The sequence below is a fragment of the Apaloderma vittatum genome, unplaced genomic scaffold, assembly GCF_000703405.1.
Source record: "Apaloderma vittatum isolate BGI_N311 unplaced genomic scaffold, ASM70340v1 scaffold4058, whole genome shotgun sequence".
Taxonomy (NCBI): Eukaryota; Metazoa; Chordata; class Aves; order Trogoniformes; family Trogonidae; genus Apaloderma; species Apaloderma vittatum.
This window is the reverse complement of record NW_009730085.1, coordinates 96,602-124,297: the sequence shown is the minus strand read 5'-3', so window position 1 is coordinate 124,297 and position 27,696 is coordinate 96,602. Positions and strand designations below refer to the sequence as shown.

General features: G+C 41.2%; 1 protein-coding gene across 1 annotated transcript; it reads right to left on the bottom strand.

Moving 5' to 3' along the window:
- On the bottom strand, positions 1–24,224 carry C6 (complement component 6). The gene is made up of 18 exons (XM_009874646.1): positions 24,080–24,224; positions 23,154–23,310; positions 20,801–20,945; positions 19,995–20,136; positions 19,036–19,174; positions 17,971–18,171; positions 13,151–13,391; positions 12,785–12,907; positions 11,768–11,934; positions 10,080–10,305; positions 7,351–7,522; positions 6,603–6,714; positions 6,077–6,209; positions 4,862–5,053; positions 4,248–4,338; positions 2,929–3,170; positions 1,248–1,255; positions 1–168 (listed from the first exon to the last, which is right to left on the bottom strand). Exons 1-18 carry the CDS (start codon positions 24,211–24,213, stop codon positions 1–3), a joined length of 2,793 nt encoding a protein of 930 aa, XP_009872948.1. The 5' UTR covers positions 24,214–24,224.
- Positions 24,225–27,696: the final 3,472 nt, after the last annotated feature.

The following is a 27,696-nucleotide window of genomic DNA, read 5'->3' as shown; positions in this document are numbered from 1 at the left end:
CTATTCCAGGCAGCTCCCCGGCTCCAGCACCTCCAGTTTGGTCCCAGCGCACTTCATGGCTGCCAGCATGCAATAACTGACCATCCTCCTCCTCCCTGTTGATTCCATTTGGATGCAGTGAGAGCGTGTCTCTTCCTTGGGGCACTCATAAGGCATCAGGCAGGAGCACTGGTTCTGCATCTCTGGGAATAAATGTGTTGGAATTTTAGCTGAAAATGCCATGACTGACAACACTTCAAAGTCTTAACACTACTGGACATTCATGATACATCAATACATTAATTACAAAAAGCCTACAGTGCATACACTAGATGGTAGGGTATGTGGAATACAGACAAAAGCAGCTTTAAATACCAGTTTTTGCAGCAGTGGTCCGTACAGAAGCAGAAATGAAGTATCTGACTATTTTTAACCACTGGCTTTCCCTGACCTTTCTTCTAAACAAAAAGATATTAAGTTGACTTTCTGTTCCCAATTATCCTTGCACACAATGTTGCTGTGAAATGGAGTCTTAAGGTTCATATTGTGTCAGCACCTATTTCATAAAAAGCTCTCTTTATGAATGCTAAGCTACCTGCTGCTAGCCTGTGGTAAAGCTCAGTCCTGCCAGTTATTTCATTACTCATTTTTGATCTAATCAGATTCTGACTCTTTATATTCTTTTCCAGAAATTCCCTAGGCAGGAAACTAAGTTTCTGCCTTCCCTTTCTTAAAACGTATGAAAAATATGTGTTTTCCTTCATTCAGTTTCTTTCACATGGTACTGCAGTACCTTCTTTCTCTGTGTTGATGCCAACTACTTATTCTCAGGAAAATCAAAACTTGCATTTCCTAAATGTTTGTGCATACTCATGAGAAAGTGGGCTTTTGTGGAGATGAGAGGAGGAATGTCCAATTGAAAACTCTAGAGCACCACAATGAAAGCTCATTTAATTGATTTTTTTTCCCCTCTCCCTCTCATTTTTTTCTCACTGAACAGGACTCCTCTGTAGGCTTTTGAGAAAAAAAAAGAAGTGCTGCCATAGGACACAGCTTTAAGCCACTTACACACTGCAAGTGGATTTAGGCTTCTTAGGGGCTCTGGAATAAATGAACCAAATATTATTCAAATTATAACTGCCCACCCAGGAGCTCAAGGTGCCTAGATATTCCATCCTAGCATGTCCCTCAAGGCGCACATCTGGTCATGTCCTCTGTGTTGGCCCTACGAGGACCAGCATCTCATGTGGTAATTTACAGTCATCTACTTCAGATCCTGTGCTGCAGAAATCTTGCATCTTCGAAACAGAGTTTTAGGATTTCTGTGCACTGACGTTGCTTTATTTATACTAAGTAGACAAGGCGTGATAAGGATCATATTTGTCTCTGGAAAGATGCAAAGGAATGAGCATGGCTGCCACTTAGCCTTTTCCTGGCAAGCGCTTGATGTGCATGAAGCCAGACAGCACCTGAGACCTTTACAGGAAATCCCACTGCTCTTATCACCAAGTCACACAGTAAATAGCCAAGTTGCACAACAGTCTTTATAAAATAATCCTCTTAGGGATTTCACCAGCTTAGCTAGTTCGTGAAAACTCTTTAATAAACACAGTGTTCACAATGGGTATTGGTACATTCTACCATTTAAATCTAATTAAGTCTGATGGTTCCAGTCTTGCTTTTTAAGTAGTATCACAATTAGATTTAATAATTTAATTATATGTTATAGAGGGTGTGATCCAAATTAATTTTTGAAGTACAAATTAACCCTTACAGTAGCCTCATGGGGAATGGACCATAACATTCTCTACTACATATTTGTGATGAAATATTCAAATGTCAACTCTCCTGAAAAATCTTCAAGTTCTTTTAGTGCCTTACTAAAGAGAAGAGGCAACACCACACCACTTGTGCCTAAGGGACAAGGCATGTATCTAAGAGTCTACACTCAGTAGCAAGGACATGGAACTGACCAGACTTCATACTCATCTTGCTGTAAATTGCTCAGATACACCACAATGCTTGTAAATCCTGCCATTCAGCAAGACCTGGACAGGTTGGAGAGTTGGGCAGGGAGAAATTTAATGAAATACAACAAGTGCAAGTGTAGAGTCTTGCATCTGGGAAAGAATAACCCATGTGCCAGCATAGGTTGGGGAACGACCTGTTGGAGAGCAGCCTAGGGGAAAGGGACTTGGGGGTTCTGGTGGACAGCAAGATGACCATGAGCCAGCAATGTGCCCTCGTGGCCAGGAAGGCCAATGGCATCCTGGGGTTTGTTAGAAGGGGTGTAGCTAGTGGGTCGAGAGGTCCTCCTTCCCCTCTACTCTGCCCTGGTGAGGCCACATCTGGAATATTGTGTCCAGTTCTGGGACCCTCAGCTCAAGAGAGACAGGGAACTGCTTGAGAGAGCCCAGCGCAGAGCCACAAAGATGATGAAGGGAGTGGAACATCTCCCTTATGAGGAAAGGCTGAAGGAACTCAGTCTCTTTATCTTGGAGAAGAGGAGGCTGAGGGGTGACCTCATAAATGTTTATAAATATGTCAAGGGGGAGTGTCAGGAGGACAGAGCCAGGCTCTTTTCAGCAGCGCCCAATGACAGGACGAGAGGTAACAGATGCAATCCAGAGTATAGGAGTTTCCACAAAAACATTAGGAAAACTTTTTTCACTGTGAGGGTGACAGAGCACTGGCACAGGCTGCCCAGAGAGGTCATGGAGTCTCCTTCTCTGGAGGCATTCAAAACCTGCCTGAACACATACCTATGTGACCTACTGTAGGTGATCCTGCTCTGGCAGGGTGGTTGGACTAGACGATATTTTGAGGTTCCTTCCAACCCCTGACATTCTCTGATTCTGTGAAATCCCATTCCTGAAGCAGTTAAGGAGTCGGTACATCTTATTTTTAGATCCTAAGGGCTGCATAAATCCCATGGTTCAAAAGTCATACCTGAACAATATTCCCAGTCATAGCAGGTGTCGTAGCCACAAGGCACTTTCTTCAAGCTATTTGTAGAGAGTTTTACCCTTTCAATAGCCCAGTCTAGGCCGGAATTATGATGGCAAGGGCCAGTATGCAAGAAATGAAATGATTGTTCTCCAAGGCACATTTCAGCCAAATACTGACAGCTGGGCCTGGTCACACTCTGTTCAGAAACAGCATGTAGCACGCAGATGTCTTCTGAGTAGTGGCTGCCCCAAGGAAAAAAGAAATATTACTTTAGCAGGCTGTGGATTACTTCAGCAGGCTGCGAATTGAGTCCATGCTTCTAAACACTCCACCAGCATCAGATGAAATGCAGCAAGGCCATGGCCTGGTTGGATGTTTGTCTAAAGTCCTAAGACTGTCCCAGCTACTGCAGGATCTGGACCTGTAATAGTGTTGTGAGACTAGGAAATTTTGGTCCTATCTAACAGATTGGAGATGAAGGACATGTGCCTGCACAACAGGAGGTACTTCTACCTCCACAAGGAATGTGAAGTTTCCATGAGTCCTGGGCTGGCTTGTCTGAATTAACATAGTCCTACAGCTGTGCATGCAAGTCTGCCTCTGAGGCACAGCTAGTTTGGGACTTGTGGCAGGCAAACCCAGCCCTGCTGCTTGCAGTTTCTTTCCATATTGTTCTTGGATTCCTGAGTGGATTAATTCTCAACAAGTACAAGTATTTCCAAGCAGCATCACTTTGTGGAGCTCAGTCATTTCCCAAAGAGAGGGGGCAATACAGCTCACCCTGCTGATGTTCCTGAGTTAAGGTTGTAGCTCTAGTCAACAAAACTTCTCTAGTTTTCAGAGCACTAGTCACTTGAAGGGCCAATGTTCTGTGCAGGTTATGTTGTGTAAAGAGAGAGTAAGTCCAAGTCTTATATATCTTTATATGCTCTGGAGACTGAAATGTACAATGTGTTTTGCAGCATGTTCATCTGAAAAAAGGTGAATCTCAAACACAAAAATCATGACCTCGCAAGTTGATGACAGTGAAAATATAGAAGTTGGAGGAATAAAGAGAAGAAAAGGAAGAGTTGGGGTCTCCAGTGGCAGATAGTAATCTAGATTAGAAGGATGCAGTAACGTGTGTCGTCTGGTTAATATTACCGTTCATTTATTTCATAGGCTATAAATGAGGCTGTAATTTGGATAGAGGCATAGCTGGACAGCCCTGAATTCCTGGTGTCTTTTGTCACCCTTCCTGTTTTGTGTCACAGTGGACTCTTGGTCTGTTAGTGGAGAAACCTTGACTTCTCTTTTTCTGATTAAAGTACTGAACTTACCCACAGTCTTCTTCTGGAGACATGCAAACACAGTGAGATTCAATTTGCTTTTGTCCTGGGTTGCAAACACCTCTAATTTTAGTTTGCATATCTGAAATAAAAGAATGGGAATTATTGTAACTAGTAGCGAAGTAAATAGAAATATTTTACACTCCTGACATTAAACCTAAAATGGATTTATTTCTGTTTATCCATGTGTGTGTCTTCAAAACCTGCTGTGGCTGGGGTTCCACAAGTGGCTGGGGTTCCATCAGTTCTTGCAAGAATCACTGGAAGATCCTGTACAAGAAGAGAAGCTGAAGTTTCAATAGCACGCATTTTTTGACTTAGTTTTCATGAAGTCTTGTTAATACATCTGGAGATTGTTTTGGTTTGTTTCTAAGAAAACAATTTCCGTATTTCAATGTTCTAATTAAAGTGTACAGTACATTGCATGAAAAAATTCTGAAATTAATGCAGAAGTTTGGGGTCGAAATTATATGGCACTATGGCAGGCACAAAGTTGTTACGTATCCTAAAACCAGTCATCTGCCTCCTAGTTCTAGCCAGCTAAAATAAACTGTGCTATTAATATAACCATATAGAAACAGTAAAGCATATCCAAGTTTACTAACCTTTTTCACATGTAATAGATCTCAAAACAGGAGGTGTCCAGGACAAATCCTTCCCACAGGTATACTGTTCTTGACCAGTGACTATAAACCCAGCTTGGCAGCTCAGTTTAATACTTTCACCAATGTTGTACTGTTGCTTAAAGGGGGAGATTGTGACACTGTCAGATGTTGGTGGCCTGAGGCATACCGAGGCTGTAGTAAACAAGAATAAAGTGTAATTCTTGATGTTTTTACAGGTTGCAGATATTTACAGCAGGTAATGCTTCATCTGAGGAGCCACTATAACATTCTCTATCACTGACATTTGACTAACATTCAAAACTAATAAATATTTAACATAGTTAAGTCTAGAAATTTTCAGTGCACTGTCATAGTCTTTAAAAATATTTTTCAACCAACAAATAAATAATTACAAGGTGTTTCTAATGTATGCTAATATTAGCAATTTAATTCCGCAGTTTAAAAATAATAAGAATGGCATTAAAACCATATTTTAATTTTTCTTTTGTAAATTAATCTATTAACGAAACAATTAAAATGAATGGCAATACACACCTCATAAGTGTATTCAGGTTGTTTTTTTTTTAATTATAAAGTGAACAGTAAACAAATGAGGTCACACCCTGTTCTAGAAAACTTCAAGAATATTTCTTACTAATTAACTCGGGTCAGTTCTTATCCTTAATTGTTAATAGGACTGTAAATAAGTCAAAGAATTGATTTATTGTGGGGATTTTCAAGGCAGTCTGGAGGGGGTTGGTTAAAGACGCATTATCAATTTAACATAAAAAACGGTAGACACATTCCTCCAAGAACACTTTCTTCAGTGTAACTGTCACCAACTTAAAGGTATCTATGTAAGTGTGGAAACAAAAGATGAGTCCTGCTGTTAAAGATACTTGAAACTACACAAGAGAAGGACTTCACAGCATCCATCTGAGGGTTTTCTAAAGTGTTACAATATCCTGACAAAGAACATAATAGTAATACTTCTGAACTGAACAGTAACTGAAGAGTAACACTTTTGAACTGAAAAGGAATTATGTAATGCCTCAGTAGTTTTTTGCAAGCTCTACGTGAAATACCTTCTTAAATCATCCTCTTTTCAGCTTTCATTACAGATTCTTTTGTTAAAACCTGTATTAAAATCTATTTTGTGCCTTTTCCTTCCACTTCTGTTTTGTTGCTGGGCTAAATTAGTTTTCCCTTTCTTACGTTGACATTCAACAGGTTCCTGCATCCAGGTTTGATCTGGCAGACACCGGAGGAATTGATAGCCGCTGAGAACATGACCACTCACACAGGCAATTTCAACTTCTTCCCCCACAGCATACTGGTTCTTTTCATTCTACAAGAAAGAAACCAAAAAGCCCCTCAAAAATTATGGTAATGACACTGGACATTGTCAAAAGAAACAATGATAAAAGCCTCATGATATAAAGTAATGAACGTATGCTTTTCCTACTCTGAAGTATAAGTCATCCACTCACCTATATAATGATATGCTTGTCGAGCTGCACTAACTGATGTCGTGGTTACAAAACAAGTATTCAAGGATCACTGAAATGGTCTTTACCTTGCCTTTCTCTCGTTACTGGTGGACTTCGCTGGACTAGAGTCCCACAGCATGCCACATACAGAGCAACATGTTCACTAGCTTGGATATCAGACACACGTAGCACAGAAGCTGTAAAATTTCCAGCTCTGCAACTATTACGCTTTCCTTATTTTTCATGCTCACCCTGAGAAAGGCATTTTCTGGTGGGTCTGGCCTGGAGCATCCAGACTCAGGTTCACCAGTCAAGAAATCCTCTTCTTTCCTGGCTTCATCATCATTTATACAAGGAGCACCTCTGAAAAGTAAAAATTTACTGGTGAGGATGTATCTGAAGCATTGGTGTCACCAAATAACAATGGCATAATGTCAGGAATGCTGCAGGTGTGTTATTAAAAAAACTAGAAACTGAACTCCTGTGAATGGAAGCAGGTGAATTATCCATGACTCTGGGCAAGAAGCCATACAAAACAGCATTAAGACCTCTACAGATATAATTTATTATGTAATTTGTCAGCCATTTTCTAGGAATAAACAATGAATACATTCAAACTTGAAGCAAACTGTGAAGATTTTAAGATATTTTCTTTTCTCAGCCCCACCATAGAACATGACACAGGAGAATTGTCTGCTATTTCCTCCTTGAAAGTCTCAAAGCCATTGTGGAGCACTCCTTAACTCTGCCTCATGACTACAGAGATCTTTTGATCTACCATCTTCTCACCTTAGGGGGCTGGTTAGCTCAGTGGTTTGACCGCGGTGCTGACAACAATGACAACACTGAGGCCGCAGGTTCGATTCCTGCTCAGTCCCCATGTGTTGCCTGGTCTAGTTGAGAGGTGGTGTCCCTGTCCATGACAGGGAGGTTGGACTAGATGATCTCTAAGGTCCCTTCCAGCCCATGCCGTTCTATGATTCTATGATTCTATCTTACCTGTCTGTGAACACAGAGACATAACAGTCTTCCTCTTCTTCCCGCTCACCTTCGCAGGGCTTCCCGCCATTCATTGGGGAGGGGTTATTACACTCCCGGGTCCTCCTTCTTTTGAAGGAAGCGTCACATGAACTCCATTCAGACCAGCAACTCCAGCGGCCATCTACAGCAACTGCAAGAAATAAAAGTCCCATCTTTTGGTAGATCTGTAGCATATATAATATTTCTCTTAAGGCAGCATACAAGAGGGATGGTGGTAAATTTACAACAGCCATTTTCAGAGGACGTAAAATTGTTACTGTTAAGAGGTTGATTGTATCTAGAATGTGAAGTGTTCCAAAGAGATAGTCAGCCAAATTCCAGCTCCTTCTAAAACATATGTTCCTTTCCAGTTTTGATTGCAAGTAACATTCAAACCTCAAAGCAGCTTGATTTCTACTTCTATTGCACACACAGACATTTGAGGTTTTTTGGTGCTGACAACCTTTTTAGACAGCTTGGTATTTAATGAGTTATTGAATAAATCTGAGCTTTAACGCGACATCTAAACTCCAAATCTACATCTCATGCAAGGTAAATTAAATCATTGCTGTCTCTTCTTAACTCCTGTGCCACCATGAAGTATGTACAAAAATGTTTATTTACATGCCCCTTCTTTTCTTCATGCAACATATTTTCTATATTCACTTCTATCTGCTTTTCTGCAGTTACTGATTTCTCTTGAAATATTTCTTTTCCAGGGTCAGGTAATGAGACCCGTAGATGCCTAAGTGACTTGCCCGTCTGTCACTTTTTTTTTCCTGGAATATAAATATATGTGAAAGTAAATATAATCCAGTCTCTTCTATCTCTTCTGTTTCCATAGGTACGGCATTAGTGCCAACTTAATTCAGAAACCTGTTTTCATGAAGATTTTCTTTAAATTCTTCAGAATTATGATTAAGTTACCTCTTTCTAAGACAACTGTGTTTTCCTTCCACATTGTAATCAACATGTTTTTATCTCCATTGGTTGTTTATTCTTAAGCGTAACAGGCTACAGAGAAAAACTAAGGAATGGGTTTCTTAATTTTTGCATCAATCATCTTTGATCTCATCTTCATCCTTATTGCTAAACAGCTGATCTTCAACTATTTTAATGATGTAGCTAGGGAATCTTTTGCCATGTCTTACAATTTCTTTTGAACTGTGACCATTCAGTTTGATTTTTTGTTTTTACTTCTACTGTTATTCATACACATTCTGATTATAAAATCATAGAAAGTTTGGGGTTGGAAAGGACCTTTAAAGGTCATCCAGTTCAAGCCCTCTGCAAAGAACTGGGACATCTTTAACTAGATTGTTACATACCATAGACAGAAAAGTGTAAAAGGGCCTCAGGCAGTAATGCAAGCAAGCATATCATATTCTACAACTGTGTCTGGCACCCTAGAGGAGGCAATTGTTGTATGGTCTCCTTGACAGTCAAGGACTATGAACTGTATCGTAAAGGACTATTAACTGTGGCAGAAACCCATACCTATGGAGAAACCCATAGATTAGAAGAGACTAACAGATGCCAGTTAAGAAGAACTCCACAAAGAAGAGAGATGGGCTAAGAGATGGAAAGTTCACTAAAAGACACCTCTCTGTCAGCCACAAGGGATCACCAGAGACCGTATAAGACCTCCAGGGAAGCCCTTCAGAGATCCAAGCTGGGTGTGTAATAACTATGTATATAGGATAATTAGTTCCTAGAAATAGAAGGAATATGTATAATCTTTATGGGGAAAACTGATGTCTATGTATGTAACAGGGGGATATAAGCTTGGACGGGTGCCAGATATGGCATGCATGATAGGTGGAACTATTCCCCATTCATCTGGCACTGTAATAAAGAAATGCCTGCTTTCTAATGCTAAATTGAGTGTTACAGAGTTCTTCATTGACCGGAGTTTCAGCAACAAGATCAGCTTGTTCACAGCCCCATCCAACCTGACACAGAGCCATCACCATGTGGTAAGAAGTGCTATGGATTTAGTTAGGGAAGATTATGTCAGATTCCTCTTTGACAGATACCAGAAAGACCACATTGACATTATGACAGTATGTCATGGGTTTGAGTCTGGTGGAGTTTTTGGGTGTGGGGAGGGGTGTGTGGGGGTTGAGGCGCTACATGAAGAACCCCATGCCAGAGCAAAGAAAGACTGAGCATCAGTAGAGGATGCACCTGAAGTGACCCATGGCCTTGTGTGGGATGGACCCATGAGGAGGAAGAGGATTGCCTCTCGTGAGGTGGACATCATGCATCTTCAAGGGGACACTGGAAGCAGCCCTCTTTCTCAAGAAGGAACTGCCATGGACAATGAGTAATGGCCAGAGGCACTGCATGCCCTACCTCCTGCCCCTCCTTGCACCAATACAGGGAGGAGGTAGCTGGGATGATGGGAAGTTTGGACGTAGGGAATGTATTTAAGATCAGGTTGTATTTATTTATGTATTCCACTCACTGTCCTACTGTGTAAATGGTGGTGGTGAATTATACTTACATTTTCTCTCCAAGTCTACTCTGGTTTGTACTCATCATCTTAAATGGTAGATTATTATCCTCCCTGTCCTTAATCTCAATCCTTGAGCCTTTTAGTTGAATTTTCTCCCTCCACATCCCTGTGGAGATGGAGGTAGGTGAAGGAGCGAGTAAGCAACTGTGTGGTTTTTTTGCTGTCGGCGACACAGTATCACCTCAAATACCTGATTTGTAGTCTGGAGCTTGTGTCTCACAGTTTTTGCCATAGGTGCCAGCCTGGCACAGGCAGAGGCACTCCGTCCCAGAAAGAACAGGCCTGCCATTGTTGGGGCACGGGGCACACTGGCAAGGGTCGAACCTGCCCATGTATTCTCTCAGTGCTCTCTCCAGGTTGCGACGTTTTGTCACGGCACATGGTACATTCTTCACCAAATCCATGATGGGCGACACCTGGTAGAGAGCCAATCTGTAAGAAGTTGCCTGGTCACAGTAGGAGCCTCCTGGGGGTAGCTGCAGGATTTTAAAGGTGCTAGAGCCTGCATATTAAGGTATATCACACTGAAGCCAGTTTTAGCTGGAGCCATGGTTATAGCCAGAACTGTAGTTTTAGCTGGTATGTAGGAGACTTAATATGCTTGAGCAAGCAGAATCAGTGCGAGAACAGAGGTGTGAGACATAGGTATTCTGCAACAGGAGCTTATCCTCAAGGACAGGATGCTCTTATCTTCAAAGACAGAATGCCCCAGGACTCCCAAATGCCATTAAGATACACAGAACCAGGCTAGGCCAGCCTTGGGGTCTCTTAACAAAGACAAGGAGTTAATTGAATGGATCCCATCAGGACACCTCGATGAAGACTACCATAATGAAGTAAAACAACTACCGGAGACCCTTGGTGACCACCAAACGACTGTACTGCACATGTGGGAGTGGGCGGCAACATATGTTAATGAGTTCTTAGAAACTCTGTGAATACGTACATCTAAACTGTATATAAGCTATACGTTTAGCCCTTCACGGGGCACACACTAGGTGGAGCTATCCCCTGTGTGCCCAGCGCTGCAATAAGGAATACCTGCTTAATGGACATCAGGGCTATTAAGTTCTGATTTCAGCCCTTTCACTGGCAACAACACAGTAGCTTAGAGTGCTAAATGCTATGGATACCTTAAAAGAACATGACAGTGCTATACATCTGTTTTATCCTGTTTATCTTGGTTTTATTTCCCCAATTTAGAGCTCTCAGCTAGTGGAAAACCATCCTGGTGGGACATCATGTCTAAAAATTCAGGACACCACAGGTGACGTGGAGTCTGCTCACACTCTGTCACTGCCACATGAGGCACCCCTACACTGCCTGCAGGAGCTCTCCATCTGCAGTCTGAGAAAGATTACTCTATGCTATTTTCAAGCAGGTTTTGCTGATCATCTCAAGCAATTTGCTGCTGCTAAGAGGCTGGCATGCTGCATGCTCTTTTAGAGCAGGACAGAGATACTAGGGGACTACTATTTTATTTCAGTTTAACTATGTGCCGTACCTTGCAGCTTAGGCCTGGCAAGGGAGTGTGCACAGGAGGAAAGACAAGGTTCCCAGTATCATGTGCTGCTTTGCTGCACAACAACTAAGCCCTGCCCATGCCTGAGATCCTGCTACTGCCAGAGTTATTCACCCTTATTCTTCGCTCTTATTCTCACTGTCCGTGGACAGTGCAAACCTGGTGTGATTTATAAAATGACATGCACAAATAGTCCTAACAGATCTTTTGTATGTTTGTGTTATACCCATACCTATGTGCATTCATATCACACACAGCATCCTCCTGATTTAAAGGACAAAACACCTGCAGAGCTCTCTGCAGATCTGCTAACTGCTGAGTGCTTTACTATGTCAATGTTTTTCTTGTTCTCTCACCTCAAAGTCAATCACCACAGGATTGTCCTTTGTTGATTCCAGCCAGTTTGTGAAGACCTCGTGGCCTGGAAAAGCCCCCTTTTTCTCCCAGGCCAGAGCTGCTGCATACTCTGACCTGCCACCTTTCACCAGGGAGAATGAACGTTCAGCTGACTCCAAAATGGAACCTGAAGGAGGATAACATCACATTATTGGCAGATGAAGACTTTCAAAGGCAGCAGATATAAGATCAGAGTTATAAAAAAAAAGTGTAAGAGGATATAAATGAAAATATTGAGATTAAATTTTTGAAGTTAGCCCCAAAGAAAAACAATCCTTGCTATGGCATCATTCTGTCATAGTCTTCAAAGTTAAATTTTTTGAGATCTCAGCCATGGCAACATTCAGAACCACACAAGACACTTCTGGAAAATACAGGGGATATAGCAGGCTTTTCTAGAAGAACATAATGCAAGGCAGGATCTTTTGTCACAGCTATAAACACCTGAGTAATGGAAATTGACCATAAAATGAGGGCAAAAATATGGTGGAGGTGATGAAATCCCTGTTTTTAGTGATACAGAATATGACTCTTGCCATTCTTACAGAATATGCCCTCAACATTCTGCAGTCCCTCAGATGCCCTGAGCAGCCCTTAAAGATCAGAGACTCAGTCATGATCATACATTTCTACTTGTGCCTGTTTCCCAGTTCAGCATGCCTGGCCCTGGATCCAGTGCCTTCGAAATGTTTGTCAGATCCATGGCTCACTGGAAGAGCCAGTGCCACCAGATCCCCCATGATGGTGCTGCAGAACAGAGCAAGAGCACCCCTATACCATAATTTCTTTTGCGAATTAAGAGGATATTTCCAGAGCTTGCTTCAGAGACAAACAGTGAGACCCTGGCTCCTCTGATAATGGTGGAAGAGGATCTGTAGTTCAACAAAGTTGAGAGGCCACCTGGGGTACCTAGCTGAAGGGAATGGTGTCTCTTAATGGAAGTATCAGGACATGGGCCCTGTTCTCATCATAGTCACCTTCGTGTTTCACAGTCATCCTGTTTGTGGTGCATCTGGTGCTGACTTTCTTTTTCTTCCGGAAGAACACACGCTTTGTTGTTTCTGTTCGGACACACTCTAGTGATTCTTTCACTGCCAGGCCTAGAAATACCACAGAGCAGTAGCTTCACCATCTTAACCATGTTACAGGACAGCACCACGCCCCCAGGCTCCCACGTTGAGGTGAGCCGTTGCAGGTGTCCCTGTGACAATACCACCGAGTGGGTCGCAAGTCTAAAGGATTTTTTGCTGTTGGTGAACTTATTATGTGATGTAAGACCTAAAAACAGTGATAAGAAAATCTGGTAAACAAATCATGATATTTTCTCGTTAATGATTACATACCTGAGTTCTTCATTTCCTCTGAGCTGTACTGGTACAGAATGTCATATGAACCACCCATCTTCCCAGAGGTGTAGTAATGAGTGCCGAAGTCATCAAAAATTCTGCTGTATAAAGCATAGTTGTACTCCAGGGGCAGGTGGTTAAGCGCTTTTAGAAAGACATCTGAGATCTGCAGATCTGACTGCTTCATTGTGAAGTTTGCAACAGAAATGATTTTATGGACTCTAATAAACTTGGAATTCTAGAAATATAAAAAGAAGTGTCTTAGCATCTTCATAGGTGCTTAATTGCAGAAAATAGAGGAGCCAAGAGTATGTCATAGAATCATAGAATGGCCCAGGTTGGAAGGGACCTTAGAGATCATCTAGTACAACCTCCCTGTCATGGACAGGGACACCACCTCTCGACTAGGCCAGGCAACACATGGGGACCAAGCGGGAATCGAACCCGCGACCTCAGTGTTGTCATTGTTGTCAGCACCACACTCAATGTCCTCAGATACGTTGCAAGAACTAATTAGTTCAGTGTATTATGCTGTTTTAACCATAAACAAAGTAGCCCTGGAGCTTCCAAGAGCGCTGTCAGGTTCTTGAGGACAATGCTCCTTTATGCTTTACCTTGTGGTTGTATATAGCATTCCAACAAAAATTAGCACTCCCTGAGCACCTGCCTAACAAGAAGTGAAAGGATTCCTGCCGTAACAGATATGCCAGCAATTGATAAGGCAACCAAAATTTTAGATGAAAAGCTTCAGCTTATACGCTTTCATACATTGTTTGCTACTGATCTGGTGAGTGAGTGTTTTGGGTAATATCTCACTGTTATGAAGCTTCACAATATATCAGTCTGCTAAAACTAAGACTAAACCACAGGGTTAAAGAGTGCAGGAGTCAAACTGTTGACATGAGAGGAAAAACCCCAAACAACGACACAAGCCCCCCCACTCCAAACACCACTGGAATTACATTTAGCAAAAACAGATGGGTTTTAAACACCTAATTAATATATTTTTGCTAGACTAGAAATTGTTTATGTGAGACTTTCATTAAATACAAAGCAGAGGAATAGAAAATGCTAGAAGAATGGTCAAGGGGAGCTGCTGGCATAAGGCTGAAGCAGAGATCAAGAGCAAAAGCGAGGGCAGGAAACTGGAGGAAATGACCAACTGGCAGATAAGAAAGATGCATTAGAAAACAACTTGTTACTGATTTACACATGGAATCTCCGGCTTAATTGTGCTGCTGCTAGATTGGCTCTGCTCCACTTCCGTCTCCAAGGCTTAGAAGACACAAGGACGGATCTAGACAGGGAGTTCTCCCAGCCAGGACTGAGCGAAGTAACGCACAAGCTGGACCTCAGCTCCTAGTTCTGCACAGCACTGCTCATTTCAGCGCTCTCGTTTGCACACTGGAAAATAAGCTAAAGATACTCTGCTTTTTGCTATAGTGAGAACAAGATGGGAAGAAATGGAGTATGTTACAATCTACAGACTATATGCAGCTTCTAAAATATCCAGTGGAAACATTGTTTTCAGGATTTTCCAGTGATTTACGTTCTAATATTAAATTTTTGGCTGTGCCAACTAACACTTATGACACACAACATTGCTGGCCACTTTGCAAATTCTGATTCTAAAACCTTAGTTAGTTTTAGCATGTACACGCATACTAAATATGAATTTCTGCTTTCATGCATCTCTCATTTGCATTTTCTGCTAGCAAAAGTATCTTAAGTACTTTTATTCCTAGCAATTTACCTCACAGGTGTCAAACTGAGTGATTTCTATTTTAAATTACAGAGGCATGCACGATGTTGGAAACCTTCACTTTTAGAACAATCACAGGAAATTGGATTTCAAAGTCTTCAGTCATTGCTAGGCACATGCTTAATCATAGTCATAAACCTGTACCTGTAGCAAGCTTGACCCATGAGTATCAGGTATTAATATAAAATTTTAGTAGATCAGGGATGATCATTCCCAAAGAAAACTTAATCTAAATAAACCATAAGTACTCAGGTTCAGTTTTCTTATGCAAACTACTTAACTGACAAAAAGTAGCCGAACACAGGCTGAGCTGGACTAATGTTGAAATCAGGAGTTTTAATTGGAAGTTTGCTAACAAAGCAGAGTTCCAGACGAACATGGTGATTAAGTAATATTTCATCCTATACATCAGAAGCAGTGTTGGCACAGAATTGTGTGTGACCCTGTCTGACAGGTTCATGGATGGAGACCCCTTCGTATATTTGAGTTCTCAGTTTTTGAATTGTAGTTCAAGCAGTGAAACTCAATTAACTGCTGCTGGAAATATTAGGAACACAGCCTAAGGGAATGGGCACAAATTCTGACACAAAGCCTTCAGAAGTCCTTAGACATCACAGCATGGGTATTCAGTGTCAAAAAAAGTGAAAAAAAACCCCCAGTAAACAAGAACAACAACATGGAGTAGGATGGGCAAGATTAGCAGTTTATAAAGAAATGTGTTACATAATATTCCAGTCTCACTTTAAGAATTTTTCTTTACATTTGATATAGAGAAGAGTGACCTCAGCTGCCTCTACAGCCCTACTAGTGTACTATTCAATTCACAGAAATTTATGTAGAAACCCATCAATTTCTCTTCATCAATAGCTGAGGTGCAGATCCCTATGGAGGATCTATGTCTATGTAAACTGAATCCCACACTAGATGCTCACCATGATGTAAGCAGAAGACATCAGAGAGGTCATAAGGATGACCTTTAAGGACATTTTCCACAGACTGCAAGAAGTCTTGATCCCTAGGTGTAAGAAATCAGGCAAGAAAGGCAAGACATCAGCAAGGCCAGATTGAAACCTCCTGGACAAAGTAGAGGGCAAGAAGGAACTGCACAGGTGGTGGAAGCAGGGACAGGTATCCTGGGAAAAGCACAGGGACACTGCCCGACTTTGCAGGTCAGGAAGGCCAAGACATGGCTGGAGCTGAACTCAGCAAGGGATGTAAAGAATAATAAGCAGGGCTTCTACAGGTATGCCAGCCAGGAAAGGAAGATCAAAGAAAACGTATCCCTGCTGGTAAACATGATGGTGAACTGGAAACAATAGATGAGGAGAAGGCTTTCCAGTGGCTAGGGCCCTCCAGAGGCCTGGGATGTTCATGTGAAACCTTTCTGCAGACAGTTTAATATGTAGGTCTGAATCTGACCTCCCAAAGCCCATGTAAATTCTCCCTTATAAGTGATCTATATAAAATTCTCGTTTCACTTTTTAAGAAAGTATTCCAAATTCATTTACAGGTCTCTCATACACAAGAATACATCTGTCTACAAGCACACGTATAAAATTTATAGAATCATGTAATCTTTTAAGGTTGGAAAAGACCATTAAGAGTATTGAGTACAACTGCTAACCTAGCACTGCCAGGTCCACCACTAAACCATGTCCTGCCACATCTATATTTCTTTAAGATATATCCCAAGTATCGTGACTCAACGACTTCCCTGGGCAGGCTGTTCCAATGCTTGACAACCCTCTCGGTGAAGAAACGTTTCCTAATATTCAATCTAAACTCTCCTGGTGCAACTTGAGCCTGTTTCCTCTTGTCCTATTGCTTGTTATTTGCTACTCGTTTATGATACAGTAAAGAATATGACGAAGAGTCAAGTTAACACTCCTGCTGTGATTCACTGAGAGGATTTTAACCCATTTCATCTTTAGCCAACAACAGACTGTTACTGGCTATTTCATATGTGTTTCTGAGATTTCATGACAGCAAAGCTGAAAAACAATATAGATTTAAAACACTTTCCTAATGAAAGTTTCATTAAAATTAACATTTCCATAAGTAGCTTTGGTCTGTGTTTAAGCCAATAAGAAGCCACCATTCCACCAAAATAAACATAAGTTGTACAAAAGAACAGCCTGATCTGTGTACAGATGTGAATGAAAGAAGAATGGGTTCCAGTAGCTAAAACTTCAATATAGATGAATTCAAACTAGAAGTGATGAACTATTTAAGCAGTAAAGTTACTTAACTATTGGGACAAGTTAGCAAGGTTTGCAGTAAGCTTTCATGATAAGAAAATGTAATATTAAGACCGTTATTTTTGTAAAAGATTCATTGTAATCGTATTAGAATTCCTGGGTTTCAACAGGCCTTGGTTTCGGTCAGTCCCATGGCATCTTTCATGCAGAAGTGCAAACAATAACTCATTCTTTATTTCCATTAAACTATAAAAAAAACATAATCTTTTATCCCACAGTATTCATCTGCATTAAAGGTGTAGAATTTTATGGGAAAAGTATTTTCTGTTCTCAGAAAGTTTTCTGTGGATGTGTTATTTCTAGGATCATAACATCTTGGCAAAAGTCTAGTGTAGATTAATTCCCAAGACATGTATATGTATAACATTCCCGAGTATACTTCATTTCTTCTTAGAGTTTTCTGCCATTGCTACTACATGGCATTCTGCCTTCTTAATCTATAGCTAGGAGAGGGAAAGAAGTGGTTTACCTGATCTGATAATCTCAAATCTGTGGCAAATCTACGCTTTTTGAAGTGGAATAAGCCTATGATTTCTGTACTAAAAGCAGAAAATTATGTTGCATTACAGAAGGTATGTTACAACCTGGAACATCCTGTAGTAACAGAAGACAAGCAATTCTAGTGGGGTTTTTTTTTGGTTTTGTTTTGGTTTGTTTTTTTCTGCTTTGTGTGTGTTGTTTTTTAAAAAATATAATGCCAATGCATTGAGACGGAAAGTAGCCTTTGTTAGCTCAGTTTGGAAATGAGTAGACTGGAATCAGTTGAAAGGAAAAAACTGGAGGCGACATTCAATTACCTTTTCATATGAGGCTTCAATGGCTTTCCTGAAAGAGGAAGATGATGTGACTTTAACTCGTGTCTTTCTTGAGAATAAATATGGTATACCAGAAGATCCTCGACTGCTGTGAGTGGACGAACTACTTTGCTGAGCACAGTCACTTAGAGGAGTTAAATCATTGTAGAAGTCTGATGTTACATCATCCTCTTCATCTATTACCTGGAGATATGTTAAAGCAAAACATATTTGCCCAAATAATAATCTGAAACAGAAACTTATTAAACAATAAATTCTTCCTTTTTTTTATGAAGGAAACATGCCAGATTATTAGAGATGTGCTTATGCAGCACATCTCTGCTTTTCACCCCACCCCAACAGTGAGTAGTCTTGGAGTGCAAAAGAAATTGGGAAGGTACACAGCCGGGACAGCTGACCCCAATTGGCAAAAGGGATATACCAGACCATATGACATCACATTCAGCCTATAAAACTTGGGAAGAAGGAAATGGGGATGTTCGGAGTGATGGCATTTTTCTTCCCAGATAACCATTACATGTTACAGAGCCCTATCTTCCCTGAGATGGCTGAATAGCTGCCTGCCCATGGGAAGTGGTGAACAAATTCCTTGTTTTGTTTTTCTTGCATGCACAGCTTTTGCTTCACCTGTCCATGGACAGCTGTTGGTACTGCAAGGGTGCAAGGGTACAGTAGTGGCACTGAAATGAGCTTTGGACTTGAATGAGCCTCTGGCCAGATCACATCGGGGTTAGGAGCAAGGCCTCTGGTATCAAGTCTGAACAAAGACATGGCCAAAGTCATGTGAAAGCAGGAGAGAAGCACAAATCAGTCATGTTGACTCTGATATATCATGCAGTGAGTGAGCACAGATATGAAATGCGTGAGTAGAGCCACTCAACTGCTCAGTCCACACATCACCTAAAGCATGTTCAGGCCACACAAGGTTGAGAAATCTTCTCCTAAAACACACATTGATGGCTAAGACTTGAGTGCACAGGTTCGATCATGATTTTGGCAACCTTTTTTTGTTTTTTTTTCCAGCAAGGGTTTGCTGCTTGAGAATACCTGAAAGCTGACACCCTTCAAGTTCGCAGGAACACGGTATGATTTTCTTGTCTCATTGCGCTTCACCGTTGTGCATTGTCCTCCATTGAAGGAGTTGCCCAGGACTTCCCCTCGGCTTTCTCCTGCCAGAATGTGAAATCTAACAAAAGAATTATTTCCAGAGACGAAACAATCTCAGAAAGACATGCAGACTTAAAACCTTTAGTGCTATATAGCAGCACTAGGTATTTCGTAGGTTTAAATGAAATGGTATGAGCATCTGAGTTACATTACTACTTTGAAAGAAGTTCCTCTACAAGACCTTCTTATCCACATTGAACTCACCTGAAGAATGCTGCAGTAGCAACCCTGTTTCCTAATCTCCAGCAGTGTCTAACCTTCTAGATAATCCCAACGTCATCACGAGATAGTTGCTCTTAAGCAGAGAAATGTCTAAAGATGGCCTAGGAAAATGAACAAGCAGTTGTCCATTTCTGCCAGACCAGAGCACACTGAGCCCAACTCAAAAATGCGAGACTACCTGGGACAGGCATCCCATGTTTAGGTTTAACACTGCTTAAATTGGTAGCCTGGAGGTGATGGTTGATATTGTGTGAAATGTGTCATAGAAAGACAAACATCTGTAGAGGAACATCTTCCAAATTTCTGAAGCACTTGGCCCAGCTGAGCTGGAAGTTGCCAGTATGTGATACTCTGGGTGCTGTGAAGAAATAGGACCACTCAGGCAGCAGTTCTCCTTGGCATCTCTTTATGTAATGCATCAGTATTTCAGAGCAGGACTGACAGATGCACTGGGCAAGTCCTTGCCTGATGGTTTGGTTGCATTTTTATAATTTCTTGTTAATTTTAATTTGAGAGATTATGTGTTTTAATGGGATACCCTCACATGCTAATTGGAGATTACTTTGTTTATGTAAATTAGTGGGATAATATTAAGTTTATAAGCAAAAATGGCTTACCCATTGCCAATCAACTGCACACCTGGGATGCTCTCATACTTTCTGTTGCATACGGTCTTTTTCCTCCCACAATTCCTTTCATCAGAGTTGTCCCCACAGTCATTTTCTCCATTACATTCCAATTTTTTTGCAATACAGCGACCTGCACCGGAGAAACAGATGCAGCAAGAAACTTCATGCTAAGATTCAACATATCTGAATGCAAGAAAAGACAGTCTGTCTTTTTCTCTAGTAAAGAGGAATGTAGGAATTGCCATAGGAATTAACCGCAAGGTACCATACTACCTATATTATTACAATAAGAAACAGTTGTTTCAGTTCTGCCAGTTTTGCCTTGCTTTGAAGCTGCAAAGTCTTAATTTGAGGTTTAGCGAAAGGATGTGTGGATAAAGGTATTCTGAGGCTAATCAGATATACTTAAATTGGAGCAAACAAGAAATACACACAAATTTAATAAAGATAGCATGAGTTCATGTTCAGACAAAATCTACCGATGTGTTTGTGCACAAAAAATTCGAGCAAAGAACATTAATTGGAAAAGTGCTACTGTCTAGCTATTGTGGTCATACTGGCAGGCCAGGCTAGATACTGCACTTAAATTACTTTTAGTTACAGAAGAAATGGCAAAAATAAGCTGCTACTAGTATGTATGAAATCCATAGGTAATTTTTTCTCCCTGCTCCTTTTCCCTGGAATTTGTGCATGGAATATGCAAAATCTGCATCTTCTGGACCTTCTTTGTCTCACCATCTAATCTTTTTACTATCTAATAATGCAGCAGTTTACACAATGAAGATTATCATTACCACTTTTACACTGAAATTTATTCTTGCAATCCATTTCCACTATGTTGCAGAGCTTAGCTGGGAAGCACGGGCGGGAATCCACCAGTGGCTCGGTACAGGCCTGACCCCCAAACTGGGATGGTCGCAGGAGCGTCCGGACACGAAACTGAAAGGCAGGAGAAATAAAGCCAGGATTGTTTGTCTGAGCTGTTTTTGTCATTAAGTGTCCCTCCAGGCAGACACACGTCTCAGTGCTGCTGAAGCTTTACCAAAACCCAAGCCTTGAAAGAAATAATCAGTTATTTTTGTCCTTTTTCCTTACTGCGTCGTTATCCCAGATAAGGCAGGCAGGGAACTGAAATCCAAGAGCCTCAATAGCCCTGGTAGAGCATATATAATTAAACTCTTGGCAGCCTGGACTACACTACTGTCAGAATCAAAATTTCAGTCCCTGTACCTTCAGTTTTAAAGGTACAGTAGGAAATGGCATGTGAACAAGCTTACAGATATTTTTCATGTGCTTTATCATCACTATTGATGATAAAACTAGTGGCATCTACCCCCATCACCAAACCAGTTGGCTTGGCTTCCACACATGAGGCCTTTTGTCTGAGGAGTGCTGGATGACTGGAGAGGGCGTAAATGGTTTTCCTGAAAGTTTCTATTACCAAAGAAGATATGGGAGCAAAATTTGGAGCTCATTTTTCCCTAAGTCAGTACCCTCCATGCAGAACAACAAAGCTGAATGTTGCTAGAGAAATGACTTCAGATGCGTTTTCCACACCACTTCAAGTGATTGCCCATAAGACCTGTCTGCATGTGTCTGAACAGTTCCTCCTCTAAGAATTTTTCCCCACTGGAAAAACACAACTCCTTGCAAATTTCCATTACTTCCCTCCAGGCAGGCAGACTCTGAAGTCAAACAGTGAAGGAAGATGTCTAGCAAGTATCAGTAACCAAGTAACTATGAAGGGAGAGTGTGAGAAGCAACACAAGACCATCTGAAAGCTTTTGGTGTCAAGACAACACTTCCTTGTACTTCATTTGGGATCTATAATACTCACTGTATTATTTGTACAAGCTTCCACCTCTTCATCCCTCCCTCTCGCTGGAAGCTTGCTTACACTAGTCTTCACGCTTACCTTGGAAGTCACAGCCTCCGTTCTGATGGTAGTTTACATTTATAAAGGTCACAAGTAGTGATCTTCATAGCTTAGATGGAAAAATGGATCTCAGTCCACAAAAGCACCTTTTTGCTTGGAGCAGCAAACATGTTGCACCAATATTTAAAGTTAATAAAAATGAACAACACTTCTATGTATGGGTGCGTAGCTAAGAAACTCATCCACTTGAGAGGATATTGATCAAAAAGAAATCAGTTCAGTTGATGGCAATACTCCCTTTCATCTCTTGCAGCTTTTTTGCCGTCTCTCTCTTACTGTTTCTCCCTGCTCTGCTTTCACGCCCTCCCTCCCAGTTGCAGGATGGGAACCCCACGGAATGATTCACATCTCACACCAAGAACAGCTTCTTAGCCTCTTACTCCTCCTTCATGGACATCAGAACATTATGTATGTGTTTAAAGAAGTATCTAAGATACCTGAGAGTTTTTTTGAGCCTACTTTTCAGGCATGGATTCCTGAAGCTGAGCAGGATATTCACAGAGCTATAGGCTGTGTCTACACGGACACTCAGAGCTGCTGTTATGGGCAGCCTCAAAGCTCAGAGCCACCGGCCACATAACTACCCCAAACAATCTGCACTCCACTCCCCACAGCCTTATGTTTCCCGGGGCTTGATTTCTTTATGTCAAATCCACTTGGACCTGACTTTTCACCTCTTCACTCTCCACCATCTCAACAAACTCAAGCCTGAGATGAAAAAACACAATCACAGGGCTTTGTTGCACTGATACTAACTACATCCACCTGTTTTTTGAGTAGCTTATAAAGGTCAGGGAAGTGGTGCTCTGGATTTCATAACAGCAATCTCAAACTGGTCCTGACTATCAATGTAAGATACAGCCTGAGCATTTCTAGCCAGTGAGGTTAGGATTCACTGGTTAACTGCTGTGCTCCTGCTTAAACAGACCAGCAAACTCTACAGCTTAATTTATGGGAAACTCATCTTTAATTGCAACAATAGAATTTTTGAAGCAAATTCTCATAGATGGATTTATGCTAAATCACCCCTTTCTGGTCTGGTTTGCTTGTTTTAACTTGTTCTTTCCATCTGGGACTTTTATAATCCATAACAAAATCCCCTTAAATTATCATTTTGCAGATGAATTGCCATGAAGTTGAATGTCTGAAACAAAGAGATCTCTTATGCAGAGTTTGGTGCATTTAACACATATAATGTATTTTCTACCTACTTGTTTTTTAATGCATGGGTCACATTCAGACCAAGGACCAAAGTCTCCAAGCTGACAGTTGATAGTACATGTTTGCTGGTTACATGCACGAGATTCCTTCTTTGTGCACAGCTGGTCACAGAAGTTTTGGTTATAATATTCATCCATTCTTATTTGCCTAAAAAAAATTAACCAATTATGCTGGGAAAGACTTATAGACAGATCATAGATGGTCTCCAACTGCAGGTGAAGGTGCATAAAGAAAATTATTTCTTTAATAATGAACCAAATGAAAAAACTTGAGAGATAACATGTTGCAGAATATTGATTAAAAGAAGAATCCAAATGTGCCTTAAGTTTACAAAGCAGTTCTGTTTTTATCTAAGTCACTTCAAAAGTCTCAGAGAACAGCTACTGAAAGAGCTGGGATGAAAAGAGTGGATTTCTTACAAGTTTGGAGTATACCAGTGATTTGCATCTGATTTGGTGCTGATGAATTTTTATTTGACTTTAACTGTTGTCATAAAACACATGGGGAGGAACTTTCTGTAGGCTTGCCATGATGGAGCTCGCCCCTCCCACTCTGCACTGAGCAATTGCTCAAAGACCCCAGAGCAGGGCACTGCGCACCGGCCGTGTGCTCCAAGGAGCTGGTTGCTCAACACGTGCTGCTAGAAGGGCCATCATGGGACCTGGCTTTTCTCTGATCTCTACATGTGGTACCAGATACATGTTTGTTTTGAGGCACTGTAATGCTCTGCATACATAATTTTGTAATTTTTAGGTCTTGCAATCAGATCTATTCACCTGGTAAACACCTGGATGTGAAATTTTTTCTCAGTATATTACAGAAGGTGGAGCTTCCGACAAAGATCTCCCTCTCCAGAAGCGGTATTTTCTTAGGGAATAAATACAAACATATGATTAGTGAGACAGTTTGGCCCTACCTGTGCCTGGTCTGTGTGCCATAATTGCAGGTTTGGGAACAGGCAGACCATGACCCCCAAGGGTAATGCTCACAGTAGCAGCCCTGGCTGCTCCCGATCGCCGAGCTCAGCAGAATCAGGTGCATTAACATCATCTCGTCCACAGTGAAGGTGTCCATCTACAGCACACGGGCAGGTAACAAAAGCTCAAGAAACTATCGCTTACAGTTTTGACTGTATCCTTAGAGAGATATATCTCTTCTAATTTGTAGACTCTATAAATCTACTTCATGATACAAAGTTGCTAAGCAGCGTACCTGGAAATGCATGATAAACATTTATCAGTAGTGTAGCTAATACGGTAAGGACCAGAAGTCACAATGGCTTTTTTTGGTCACTTATTTATCAGGGGTACTAATCATGACTGCACATCATTTCAGTTTAAGAAATCGCTTTTAAATAATTTTGAATGTGAAAAAGACCTGCTATTGCTCTTCACTGCTTAGAGGTATTCTCAAAAGTAATTTTCTAGGTATAAGAATGAGACAGGTCTTCCTACAAAACATGTGAAACACAAAAGACCTTAAGAGTAAGCAGCCTTTTATATTACCCTGTAATATAAATCTGCTTCACATAAGCATTTTTGACACAGCAAATCCTTCCTTCGGCTTTTTGTTGTTCTTAGATTTGACTAGCCTGTTTAAACTGTTTAAAAGCTCATCTGAATTTTCTACCAACAGCAGAAGACAGAACAACTAGCCTCTTTCTCACTCCAGTGGTCAATCAAACTTTATTTGATGAAGCAGAATGTTCTAGGTAGTCCTTAGGAAGAATGCTTAGTAAACTAGAAATATGTTTTCCAGACAAACTATTTATTCACTGAAAAATGCAAAAGATTTCTCCCCCTCATCATGAGGTTGAATCAACACTAAATTTGATAGGCTGCTATGGTAGAATATTGTCATTTTGTTTTGCTTCAATAAACCAAAATCCAATAGGAAGTTTTTAAATTAAAGTATTTATTTTAAAATAATACTCCAAAAGATTTTGTTTTGAAAGTTCTAAATGAGATGTGCAATTGATTTTACATTTTACGGGCTTAGCCACATGTTATTATGATTTTTTTACACTGCTGAGAAAAATTAAATTTTGTCAAGTCAAAATATTGCTTCATCCCTTAGTAAAGAAAGGCAGTAAATATTCATGCAGCAGTTGTAGTGAGAACTTAGAGTACATTTTACATAATAATTCATCCATGAACAAGCCTTTCAGAGAGATTTAACTATAATCAAACCCCAAATATGGTAAAACTGAAAACAGAGAAATCAGCAGGTGTGCCAGTGAACCAAGAGAACAGGTATTACATCTTTTCCTTACCTGAGTTCCTGGCTCCTTGCACCAATGGTGCTGGCTTGGAGAAGAGATGAAGTTCTACAGAACCTTCCTTCCCTGTACTGCAGGTAGAAAAACACTGTTTATTCTTATCTGTGAGCAACATGTCAATGAATCAATACATCAACAGTCATACAAATGTAAGTACACGAGAAATTAATTCAAAAATTTAGAGAAAAAAAGTACAAAACACTTCTCCATACATCTTGTAACTTGTGTGCATTGAAGCCAGCAAAATAGCTTCCTTATTAACTTACTGTAAAACTGTTAGCTGCAAAGTCATTCAACTTTCCAGGCTGTTGTGACCTTAACATGGTTTGCCGCAGCCTCTTAAGTGAAAGGTTGGAGGTTTTGTTTGATTTGGTTATCCGTTAATGAAGGCAGATCTGGTCTGGTGGCAGAAATGGTCAGAACAAAATGGCATCTCCACCAGCAGCCCCAGAGGATATGTTCCAGAGAATTGTGGAGGAAGACCTCCTCTCACACAAATCTTGCACACATGGCATCAGCTGTCTATTCTCTGGCAAAGTCTGGAGTTTTAAGAGCATAAAAGGATACTATTCAGTAGACATTTTTTTTCCCTTCAAAATCTTCCTGAAAACAAACTACAAGAGAAACATTGCAGATTAAAATTTAATATCAGGCCAGACTGAGAGGAAAACACATTTTGCACTTGATTCAATAATTCAGTGAGGTATTTTTCCTCCTCTTTAGACTTTTATCGCCCTATATGTCCCCCACGAGAAGGGATGTTGAGACAAAAAATTAAGGCATCTCTAAGCACGGAAGGACCATCTGAATGGCTTCAGTACTGAACTGTTTCGACGTATTCTGTGGCAATAAGAAAAGTGAACCACAAAATACCTTATCCGCACTGTCCATCAATGGGCTATCTGACAACAGGGGTGACAGTGTCCCTAGCATGGCACAATGGTGGCGGGCAGCCTCATCTGCAGCCAGGTGCCTGTCACTTGTGCTCTGCTTCATCAGGAAACCTGTGATGCTGTCTCCTCCCTGGCTGCCACTGCTCATCTGAAGAAGGTGCGGGATCAAAGAGCAGAGGTAAAGGCTTAAAGAGGAGTTGTGCCAGTGCAGAGGATGTTGTGAAACAGCAACACCTGTGGAGAAAAACAATTTCTGTCCAAGGATTGCCTTAGCAGATTCAGATTTTATGCTGTAGGATTTGAGAGCGTTCAGTTGTAGCTGCCTTCTCCAGCTGCTTTGTCAAATGCGGTCAGGCATTCCCTCTGTTATAAAGAGTATGCTGCTTCTTGACTTTAATTAACAAACTGGAATATTTGGTGCATCCGTAGTAGACCAGGACTCACAACTTCATTGGGGCGGGGGGTGTTGGCACCACAGTCACTCTGGGTTAGCAGGAAACAAAACTGGCCATTGCTTCTAAAAATGTGTTTAGGTAGCTTTGCACAGGATCAGACACAGTTCAGGGTGCTTAGCTCTGAAAAACACATTCACTGCTTGCATCACCATAAAGATCTTGCGCAAGCCTTGTTTGCTGACCCTCAGCCCTGTCCTTTTCATCTTGTGGTAATGGGAGGGCTAGAGCCAAGGAGGTAAACCCCAGCTTACCATTTTTTTCCATGCTTTCAGGCTACTGTTTTGGCACTTTTTCATCCAACAAGTCACACGAAAAATAAATTCAGGCTCCTCATCTTCAGAGTCCAGACCGAATTTCATCCACACGACTGCTCTGACAGACTGAGGCATGACCATGGGATTACCCGAGCACAACTACAGCACGGGCACATTCCCCCAAAGCAGCAAAAGTGTTCCTTCTGCCAGGAGCTGAAATACTTATATGTCACACAGTGGAAAAATAAAATCCGTGGAAACTAAATCCTAGTTTCCATGCTTGTAAGGCGCCTTACCAGCAAAAGATGGCACAGGGAAACAAGAAGAAACATTGCATACTGGCATTCCCTCAACCACCTCGCTGCCTCATGGAGGGTGGATGGAAATCAGTCACCCTTTACACAATGCCCTGCTTGCTAAACCAGCACCAAGGAAGGAGGAAGCAGCACCCGAGTGAAGAAAGTCTGAGCTAATCTGTCTCAGGAGAGAGTCATGCATCCTCCATTGCATGAACTAAAACACAGAGAATCAAGAGCTCCCCTGTACCACAGCAAGGAGTCTGCAGTAGCCACCACTGCAGGGCTTATGGGGAAGGAAGGAGGTCAGAACGAATCTGGCACTGGCTCATAAGTCGTGTACAGAGCTGGAAGGAG

Excerpts from the sequence above, each read along its gene's own strand:
- C6 (XM_009874646.1), bottom strand. The coding sequence starts at position 24,213 with ATGATGTTAATGCACCTGATTCTGCTGAGCTCGGCGATCGGGAGCAGC. Across the intron at positions 10,306-11,767 it reads CTGTGGTGATTGACTTTGAG|GTGTCGCCCATCATGGATTT; the intron begins GTGAGAGAACAA and ends GCTCTCTACCAG. Across the intron at positions 6,210-6,602 it reads CAGAAAATGCCTTTCTCAGG|AATGAAAAGAACCAGTATGC; the intron begins GTGAGCATGAAA and ends TCTTTCTTGTAG.